At 45.7% G+C, this 10,392-nt stretch overlaps 1 protein-coding gene across 1 annotated transcript; it reads right to left on the bottom strand.

The window, feature by feature from the left end:
* Positions 1-874: 874 nt before the first annotated feature.
* Positions 875-8,909, bottom strand: RPL7 (ribosomal protein L7). Its single transcript, XM_041464416.1, has 7 exons — positions 8,789-8,909; positions 7,244-7,346; positions 6,352-6,518; positions 5,578-5,715; positions 5,094-5,203; positions 3,762-3,972; positions 875-937 (listed from the first exon to the last, which is right to left on the bottom strand). The coding sequence occupies exons 1-6, from the start codon at positions 8,800-8,802 to the stop codon at positions 3,764-3,766; spliced, it is 741 nt and encodes a 246-aa protein (XP_041320350.1). The 5' UTR covers positions 8,803-8,909; the 3' UTR covers positions 875-937; positions 3,762-3,763.
* Positions 8,910-10,392: the final 1,483 nt, after the last annotated feature.

Below are 10,392 nucleotides of genomic sequence, written 5' to 3'. Positions count from 1 at the left end.
ACTACTATTAAGTATTTTTTCCTTGGCAAAAAAAATACCTGAAGATGTTCCAACCCAGAAGTAAATATCCAGCTCAGAGGTCCCCAGTACTGGAAAGACAGCAACCAGTTGGAGGAGGGTCATTAGGAAGATTAGGGGGATGCAGCACCTCTCCCATGAGGAACGGCTAAAAGAACCAGAGAAAACTTCAGGGTGACCTAATTGTGGCCTTCCAGTACCTGAAGGGAGCCTACAATAAAGATGGAGAGGGACTTTTTTACCAGGGTATGTAGTGACAAGACAAGGTGCAATGGCTTCAGCCTGAGAGATTTTATTAGATTTTAGGAAGAAATTATCTACTGTGAGGATGGTGAGGCACTGGAACAGGCTGCCCAGAGAAGCTATGGATGCCCCGTTCCTGGAAGTGGTCAAGGCCAGGTTGGACTGAGCTCTGAACAGCCTGGTTTAGTGAAAGGTGTTCATGGTAGGGGCATTGAAACTAGATTTTACCTTTGAGACCCCTTCCAACATAGGCCACTCTATGATTCTCTGATCTTAAGATGTTAAGAACAGATTTACACTTGCTGCTTCTTTACATAGCAAGATTTTCACACAGCTTTCTGGTGCACTACAACTAAGCAGGAACCCTGCCCACTCAACAACAGCACACAGCTCAGTCTGTCATTTGTTGTTGCAACTCAAAACCTCATCTGTTACCTGCACAAATCATTCCAAATTTTCTTCCTCCAAATGAAGTTTAAGCAGTATCTACATACACACACCTACTGCTAATTCAAACTACGGCTCTTTGAAACATGTGACTCTAGAATGAATCTCACAAACGCTGCCACTTCTGAAGAGGATCTCAGAAAGAGACCAATCAAGAAAACAGACGTTTTGTGCAAGATTGTTTTATTAATAGACCAGACTTTGAAATATTGCAGCTGGGCATCTTTACCTGCAAGGCAAAGAAGAAAAAGGTATCATTAGGCACATGTAGATCTGAAACAACTCTAGCCACATGAAAAACTAATACATGTTTATAGTTTGTAATTTTGGCTGAAAACACATTTATTTTATTTCACTGGATTTAAGACTGCAGTAGTCTCACACACAGTAACTAATTTCTACATTAACATCTCTTCACTGAAAACAGAGATTTTGACTACCAGACCTAACAGGATAAACATTTCTACCTTGAACCACTGATACCTGTACTTGACATTTAAAGACATGCCAAGACATTGTGCAGATTCTAACTTTTGCTGCACTCTCATTTTTGGCTCATGTCAGAGACTGTTTACATACAAATATGAAAGCAAAAAAGCTGACTTGGGTCCAGTTCCTGTAAAGTTCGCTTGAAAAATTGATGAAATTCAGTATGTTGCCAATACTGATTGTCAATATTTGCTTTCCAGTACTATGCTCTTTCCTCCCAGTCTATACGAAGGAATCAGTACTGGAAGTCTTTTTTTCATTCACTTGATACTACCACTTAAGAAATAAACATCAAATAGAAGAAAAAATAAAGAGAAACAGCAGGAAACTATCTACTTATAGGGAAGAGGAATACTCTTCTTCAGATACACAGCCCTTCACAATGACATTACCTGGAGAGTACTGCCAGCATGTCACCTGAACCTATTACTCTAGTTTGCCCATGATCTCAGTAGAAACTACAACATTCTTATATTTTGTACATGTAGGCTACTTGAATTTTAAACATGCACTCTATTCACAACAGCAGGAAAAGAAAGTTGAAGAGACAAGAACAATCAGTTACCTTAGATTTAGTTTGCAGGAAAAGCATAACAAATGCTTATAAGCATAAAATAAGAAACTGCAAGGTCACTTCCCAAATTAAAAGATGAAGTAAAGCTCTGATGTATGGCACTTCAATGGGATGCTGAGCTACAAGTCCAGTGAAAAACAGGAGCAACCAGATGAATGCATATCCCTTGTTTCTCTGCCAATACACCACTGTCTCAGGCATTTACAACTGCAACAGTGAACTGGAAGCTTCCCATCTCTAGGAAGGCTCCTGAAAACAACACTAACAGTATACATCTGTCTTTTCATTTAGCAGGGAAGACAGAGGAGAAAGGATCTACACTGACAGAAAAGCTGCAGTGTTTCCATTAAAAACAGCATCATGCTCAGAAATCACAGGAGCACACAGTCCCCCTCAGCCTTGGCTATGCACTAACTTCAAGAACAGATTTGCCAGTACTGAACTTTCAAGTTTCTGCCATCAGCAGCAAAATTTCTACAAGAATAGTAGTGGGAGTAACTTAACATCACCCCAGGCACCAAACGTTACAGCAATTCTGCTTCTCAGAGTTACCAACATTTTCCCATAGTTGAGCTAAAAAGATTTTCAAGAACACTGTCCCCAGTAAGGAACTATTTTCCTGAAGCTGGAATTTCCACATGCCATGTAAGCAGTGCTTTAAAACTCTGATAACTTCACAGATGGGAGATAACAGCACAACGTGCAAGGAGCTTGAACTGAGGAAATAAGCTGTCAATCAAATGGAAAGTATTTCCTAGATCTCCTTTATCTCTTTGGACAGAAAGCAGACCCCAATGAGCTCAATGTGCTGTGCCTTGGCTATAAGAGTATTTTTAAAAGACTTGAGGGGAAAAAAAACCAAAACAGCAAAACAAAACAACACAAAACTTCCTTCCACTCAGAAACTTTAATTTCCAAATTTCAGAAAATTTAATTTCTGAATCACCCAAATGGAACTGTTTTAAACTGTAAAGTCACAGCACTACCCATTTTTATGTACCAATCCTCTGAAGCTAGAAATTCACATGAAAACTGCGTATTTGATCTAAAAGAAAAAACAGAACCCCATAAAAAACAACCAAACAAAAACCCTACATCAAGTCCCAACAAGCCAACCAAAAAAGCCGTTTTGACTTTGGAGGAATTAGTTGGGGGAAAATTAGGTTTTTGTTTGATCCTTTCCAAACACCTTAAGACAATGAAGTTTTCTTCAATTCTAGCATACCTGTCAAACCAAAAAGATATTTGACTGAAACTAAGATATGGGCAACACTGAAGGTAGCTGAATGACTAAAAAGCAAAGTGAAGTACAAGAACTGTGAAAAAAGTGTTGGCTTTGAACGGCAGAGACTTCTCACCAAAGCAGGAACAGCACAGTGACAACAATTGATAAGACATTGTTTGGAGTAGGTCCTACCTTTAGGACTCAGCAGTCACTGTTAAATCACTTTAAGTATTAATAAACCTTCTCATTTCTAAAGGACAGACTACTCAAATGGGCAAATCAGTCTTTCAAAATTACCACCTTGGTCACTATACATGAAAGCTTTAAATGAATCATTCTGAAGCTTGAACAATCTGAAAATTTAGACCAGTCCTAATCAGGCTTTCTAGAAAACCTGAAAAAAACACAGTACTTGCAATCACAAGATTTCAATCATATGAACAGGTTATTAATGAGGCTTAAAAGTCTTAACCAAGATCTTAAGACTTCCCAACATAAAACCAAATAAGGCTTTAAAACAAATTATTGGTAATGTTTGCGTTTCCTAAACGTATCAGTGACACTGACAATTTAACTTTGTAAATGTTTAAGCTTTAGTAAGACTTCAAAAATAAAACCAGAACACTATATTGTTCAAGTAGCTTTATACTGTAGGTACCACCCAAGAACGAGTGAGCATCTATTAAACTTGAATGTCTGACAAATGCCAGCAGCCTGCAGAGCTGAGCAGAGCTGAACAGTTGACAGCCTTGGGCAGTATCTCACCATTAGTTCATTCTCCTTATGAGTCTGTTGATCTGGTCTTCTCTGTTACCAGCATCCCCACCTTCCACAAAGTGGATTGTTTTCTTCTTCATTCCACCCCGAGGAGAGGATAACTTGAAGGGCCAAAGGAAGTTGTTCACAACTTTGAAGTTCTTGCCAACAGTGTAAATTTCATGGATCACATCTTCCATGCAGATGATGCCAAGCTTTCCTAAAATTCAGACACAGTTTTCAGAAAGACTTCAGAGGCACTGGTCAATAACAGACTAAAAATTATCACATTGTTACTGTCATGTCTGCTTATTTTGATAAACTTCAGGAAGTCAGAAACCACTTACTATGTCATGAAACTGAATGACTGACTTTTCCAATTAAAATGGATTAGCTGCAGCCAAGTCAACATTTAGATGGCACACTTGGCAAGAGTCATCAGTTTCAACTGTTAAGTATTTGCTGCCAGCAGTGAGGAATAACAAAAAACAACCCTCACTGAATCTTAGGAAAACACTGTTCCTTGGAGAAAAGCTAGGTTAAATATACCTAAACTACTGCAATGTGTAACTCAGGGAAACTCCCTAGCTACTAAGTTAGGCTGCTGAATAAATGCTACAGCATGTTTCCTTAATGCTTTTCCAGAGTCTTGAGCAATATGTTACAAGTTGACTCTTGTAAAACAGTGCTAAAAAGAGATCACAACAGAATAGCTGTACCTTTTGGATGCTTAGCTACTGCACAGGAAAAGAAACATGCACGACACAGCCTAATCTGAAGGAAAATGCAAATCCAAGTGCCAAAAAAAGGGAAAGACTTGAGTGGTTACTTTCACTAATTCTGGCATGACTGCAAGAGAAGAGCGCTTCCCAGAGCAGCCCGTATCCCAACTGTTCACCACAGCCCGTATCCCAACTGCTTTTACTGAATATACTAATCATTACCTAGTTCTTTCAGCAAGTTCAGAAAGTCTGTTTACCAGATCACAAAAGTCAAAGAGAAACTGTCTAATAATAAAGTCTGAAAGTTCAAAGCTATGATGACTCTTTCATGCTACAGCACTTTTTCTTTACTCAAAGACCTACTGACCCCATAAAGGTCAAGGAGGTTACATTTAACATTACAAATTTAAAAGGCTAAAATTTGATTCTTTACAGCTGTTTTCAATACTTTATGATGGAAGTTTGTTCCAGCTTGCTTTGTATTAAACAATTAGGACAGAAGCAGAGATCATAAGTAAACACCAGAGTACTCCAGTGATACTTAAGGACAGTTGCCCAGCTCAGCACTGATCACCCTGAGACACACAGCTGGCTCCCCGTTTTGCTCAGCAGCATTTACCAAGGCGTTTCTGGATCAGGCGGTTGTCAGTCAGAGCAATGCGCTGCTTGTTGATCTTGCCGTAACCTCGCTTGTAGATCAGCTCATGCACGGACTTCAGGTTGGGGTAACTGAAACAAAACAGCCACGTTCGAAAAAAGAATTTTAAGTCTTAGCAAGCCTCATTTCAGGGCAACGTTAACACCCCTGACTTAGATTTCCACACCAAAACAATTAAAGATCATTTCAGCGTGTCCCACATGTAAACACAAAAGCAACAGAGAAGCAAATCTCACACCAAGTTCCTAAGAACACCAGTATGAGAGTGCCATCATACCTAGCAGCCATTACCTTTAAAGCACTGCCTTAACCACACTTTCAATTCAAAGATGGGAAAGCACACAGAAGATAAAAAATCCCTGCAAGTCCAGCATAGCAAAATGCAAAACCCAGTCAACACTTGCACCCTGATTAGATATAACTGGGCCTTGGGCCTTTCACTCACCCCCAGGCAATGTAGGGTTCAACAATCCGCAACATGTTGATAGAGGCTTTGTTGAGTTTTACAAAGGTGCCGTTAAAAATCTGCCGCAGGCGAAGAAGCTGCAGAACCTTGCGAACCTTAGGGCTGACACCATTGGTACTGGAGAAGAAAGTGAACAGCCTGAATTATCAACACCCCAGAAACACTGGGTATCAGGTTAAAAAACAACCCCAAAACACAATAGCACTGCTCCCATACGAAAACACATTTCATGAATTACACAAAGCAAGCTTAGTAAATTAACTTACTATTGTAATGTATTTCAGTATGAAGTTAAAACATCCATTTCTGTGAAAAGAACTAAGTATTTATACTGAAACAATTTCAAACTATCCTTGCCCTGTCGTGAACATAATTCTTCCAATCACACTTTTTTTTTTTTTTACTTTTCTAGAGTAGAACAAAACAAACACTCGAGGAACAGCTCAGTAGAATGTTTGGGAATAGGGGCATGTAATTTTATCAAGTTAAAGGTGAGAAAGAATAACTGCATGTATTTTCAGCCTTGTCTTCTTAAAAATCAGGGATTCCTGAAGACAGTAGCCAGCAAAACGATTTAGCCCTTAATTAAATACACCTCAAGGGCATGTACAATATCTACCAACAACTTCTCAAGCCACTTGTAGAAAGCCTTATCCTATTAATGCATTTAAACCCTCAAAACAGAGAGGTAACAGGAAAGCCAACTCCAGTACTTCTGAACATAAAATTGCTTGTATCTGTACCCAACCTTACCCTCTTATCCTGATCACAAAAGCCAGTTTTGGCTCAGCTGGGACGTAGTAATTGCCAGCTTTGCGGGCCATCCTGGCCATCCGGATCTCCTGCCTGTACATGTGCCTGTACTCCTTGTGGTAAGCCTGGGCTCGCGCATAGATGAGCTTCCTTTGTGCCTTGCGGTACTGCAATAAATTGGAAATTGCTTCAAGTTAGAAAATGCTTTTTAACACATGAAAATCACCTTCAAGTAACATGCCATACTCTAGAACTATCACACAGATCAGTATCACACAGCTCAGAACAACCCTCAGTGCCGCTCCACAGAACCTGGCAGGCTGTTAGACAGCAACAATGTCATCATTCCTGACTCTTCATCAGCACGGTGGTGATGAAGAGTAATGGGTACAAATGGAAAGATGGAAAATTTAGGTTAGACATAAGGAAGAAATGCTGTATTGTGAAGACAGTGAGACACTGGAACGGGCTGCCCGGGACAGCTGTGGATGGGCCAACCCTAACCGTGCTGAAAGCCACGTTAGATTGGATCTTTGCGCAACCAGGTCTAGTGGAAGGAGTGGAAGGTGTCCCAGTCATGGCACAGGGGCTGGAGCTAAAGGATCTTTAAAGCCCCTTGCAACTCCCTACAGGATTCTAGGATTCTCTGATCACACACAAAGCTGCCCCTCAAAAAGGCTGTAACCTCTTGTCCCACGTATGTTACAGACAGCTGTACACTTTGCCCATAACTCTGCCCAGAACTTTGTTATCAGCCACTAAAAGCCTATTTTAGTCCAAAACTTTAAGAATATATCAACACACTGAATTTCTGTACTGCATCACATCAGCAGTAGCAGCAGCAGCTTGATTCAGATAAACAATCTGAGTCAAGGGATCAGAGAGTATTCACCTTTTTTATAGCCAAAATCTTCTTCTGACGTTTGGCTTTCATGACCGCATAGGCCTGCCGCTTCTTCAGCAGGCTCTCGGGCACAGAGGGCACCTTCTTTACTCTAAATGAGAGCAGAAACAAAAGCTTTTAGCTGGGAGAAAGAAACTCAATGACAGTACATGTGACAAACATCCAAACTCTCAAACATAACACGTGTGCAGGCCTTGCTACCTTGAGCCACTTCACTGCATCTTCCCCATCCTCACTGTTCCAGGCCTGGGACAGCATCCCGGGACAGCTCCCTGGGACTGAACTGGGTGCTTTCCTGGTTCAGAACCTGCACCATTCGCAGTTTGTACCAGACAAGAAACCCTGACAGACCAACCAGAGCTGCACACAACCATAACTAGAGATCGGGCACAGAGGGCACCTTCTTTACTCTAAATGAGAGCAGAAACAAAAGCTTTTAGCTGGGAGAAAGAAACTCAATGACAGTACATGTGACAAACATCCAAACTCTCAAACATAACACGTGTGCAGGCCTTGCTACCTTGAGCCACTTCACTGCATCTTCCCCATCCTCACTGTTCCAGGCCTGGGACAGCATCCCAGGACAGCTCCCTGGGACTGAACTGGGTGCTTTCCTGGTTCAGAACCTGCACCATTCGCAGTTTGTACCAGACAAGAAACCCTGACAGACCAACCAGAGCTGCACACAACCATAACTACAAAGACCTGTCCTACTTTGCTACAACTGGTAAGAAAACAAAGTAATTTCAAGATAACTTCTCTCTGATCAATGAACATTTCAACAAGTGCTTGAACAGGAAAAGCTTATTTGGCAGTACTGTGAAATTTATCTGACAGGACTCTCCACTTCCTCAGACTGTCACAGAGTGGGTGATGTTGGAAGGGACCACAGTGGGTCACCTGGTCCAACCTCCCTGCTCAAGCAGGACCGTCCCTGGCACATGGCACAGGATAGCATCCAGATGTGGTTTTGAACACCCTCAGTGAGGGAGACTCCATAACCCCTCTGGGCACCCTGTTCCAGTGCGTGGTCACCCGTCCGGAAGAGAAGTTCCTCCTCAACTTCAGGCAGAGCTTCCTGAACATCCCTTTGTGCCCCTCTCCCCCTCGCCCAGGAGATTTTAAACTCTTAAAGCACTACAAAATTTGTCAGAACTGGGGTTATAGCGCCACAACCACCCTGGCGAGCGCCTACACCCGCCCGGCGGACAATCACTCCCTGCTCCAGCCCCAGCACAGCCCTGCTCGCCCGCCCAGCCCGGAGGAACTCGCCGCCCCGGCCCCACATTCCCGGCCGCGACGGCGCTCGGGGCCCGCTCTCCCTCCCCACCCCGCCAAAGGCCGGTGGCCGCAGCCGCCGCCCGCGGAAGGGCCGGGCCCGTGGCGGCTCCATCTCCGCCGCGCCGATCCTTTCCCTCCCACCGCTCCCAGCCCCGGCGGAGGCGCGGCGGCCCCGGGGGCGGTGTGGGCAGGGCTCGGGCGGCGCGGCGGCCGCGGATGGCGGCGGATGGCGGCGGGCGGGACGAGACTCACTCCTTGTCCGCCATGGTCAGCGCCGGAAGAGAGGGGCGTGCGCGTGCGCGGCGCGCTCTTAGCTCATTCGCCCGCGCAGGCGAGGCCCTGACCGTCGGCAAGACCCCGGTTTTGGACGTCCACCGTTGTGCCTGACCGCCGCGCGAGCGCCGGGGTGTCCGGCGAGTGCCTGACGTAAAAGCGTCCGGGAACTGCTTCCGCCCAGCAGGGCTGGAGCCGGCTGTCCCAGGATCGGGCCGTGTCCTGGGCACGGGCTGTGTCCGGGATCGGGCCGTGTCCTGGGCACGGGCTGTGGTCCGGGATCGGCCCGTATCCCGGGATCGGGCTGTGTCCTGGGCACGGGCTGTGTCCCGGGATCGGGCCGTGTCCTGGGATCGGGCTGTGTCCCAAGCACCGGGCCGTGCCCGTGCAGGGGCTGTGTCCTGGGATCGGCTGTGTCCCAGAACCGGCTGTGTCCCGGGCCGGGCGGGAGCCGCTCCGCCACCAGAGCCGGCCTTCCCTGCAGGAGGCTGAGGGCGAGCTCTTGCTGCCAGCCGCCTTGTATGCGGCAGGATTTCCCCGTTCCAGCCCTGATCCCCGTCCCTAATGCCTGCGGGACGCCACCTCCCGCCCGCCCTCAGTACCGCGGCGGGAACGGGGGCTCAGCGGGGAGGGAATGCTGCCCGCGGGATCCTTCACCGGGACGCACGGGAACCACGGGCTGCGTTTCTGCCGGGAGGTGTTTTCGTCAGGCTGGGCATCTTTTCGGTTCGCCATGCGGAATCAGTAGCTGCGCTGTGGAGAAGGGAGGGCGGCTCGGGAAGCAGCGCTGCCCAGCACAGCAGCTTGGAAGGCTGCTTGCGGTTGTGGCTCCTAAACCTCATCCCGTGCGCGCCTAAAATCACCCAGATAAATTAGTGGAACTCTTATCAGCAAAGGACTGTCCGGTGTAAAAAACCGTGTAGACAGCAGGGCTGGGGATAAGGAATGCCGAGCTCTGCGTTTACTGACTTTATTTGTTGCCAATTAACAGCACGCAGAGGTGTCGCACAGCACTAGTGCCCGAGAACGTAATTGAGAGTGCTTTGGATGCTAGTTACAGGTGTATCAATGTTCATTTTTTAACTATAGTGTCATTTTATGCCGATACAGACTTTTGTATTACTTGATCTCATTAGCAGTATTATAAAGCGGGGGGGGGGGGGGGGGGTGGGTTAAAATCAGCACGCAAAACCACCTGCAGTATGTATTTAAGAAAGAGGTTGTCTGTACTTTCTTCCAAAACTTTTGAACTCGAATTTGCCCAATCCGAGAAGCAGCGTTCACAAAGTTCCCACAACTTTTCTGAAAACTGGCGGCTACACAGGGAAGCAAGCGCAGCGTCGTGCCCTTAAGGCACACGGCTGCAGGCGAGCAGAGGCAGTGGGATGAGTCCTGCACACCCAGAAATCGCAAGGGCACGCTCTGGTCCTCATCCTCTGGAACTGGCAAATGGAGGAGCGGGATGCTCCGGCGCCGGGCGGCCGCAGGGTACCCAGCTACAGGGAGCGGCCGCTGTTATCGCACAGAAGAAAATACTTTCCGTGTGCTGGCACCTGTGAGCTCCTATTTCAGTCAATGGCGGG

The sequence above is a fragment of the Pyrgilauda ruficollis genome, unplaced genomic scaffold, assembly GCF_017590135.1.
Source record: "Pyrgilauda ruficollis isolate IOZ18807 unplaced genomic scaffold, ASM1759013v1 scaffold18, whole genome shotgun sequence".
Classification (NCBI taxonomy): domain Eukaryota; kingdom Metazoa; phylum Chordata; class Aves; order Passeriformes; family Passeridae; genus Pyrgilauda; species Pyrgilauda ruficollis.
The sequence above is the reverse complement of the archived record's forward strand: the minus strand, read 5'-3'. Positions and strand labels throughout refer to the sequence as shown.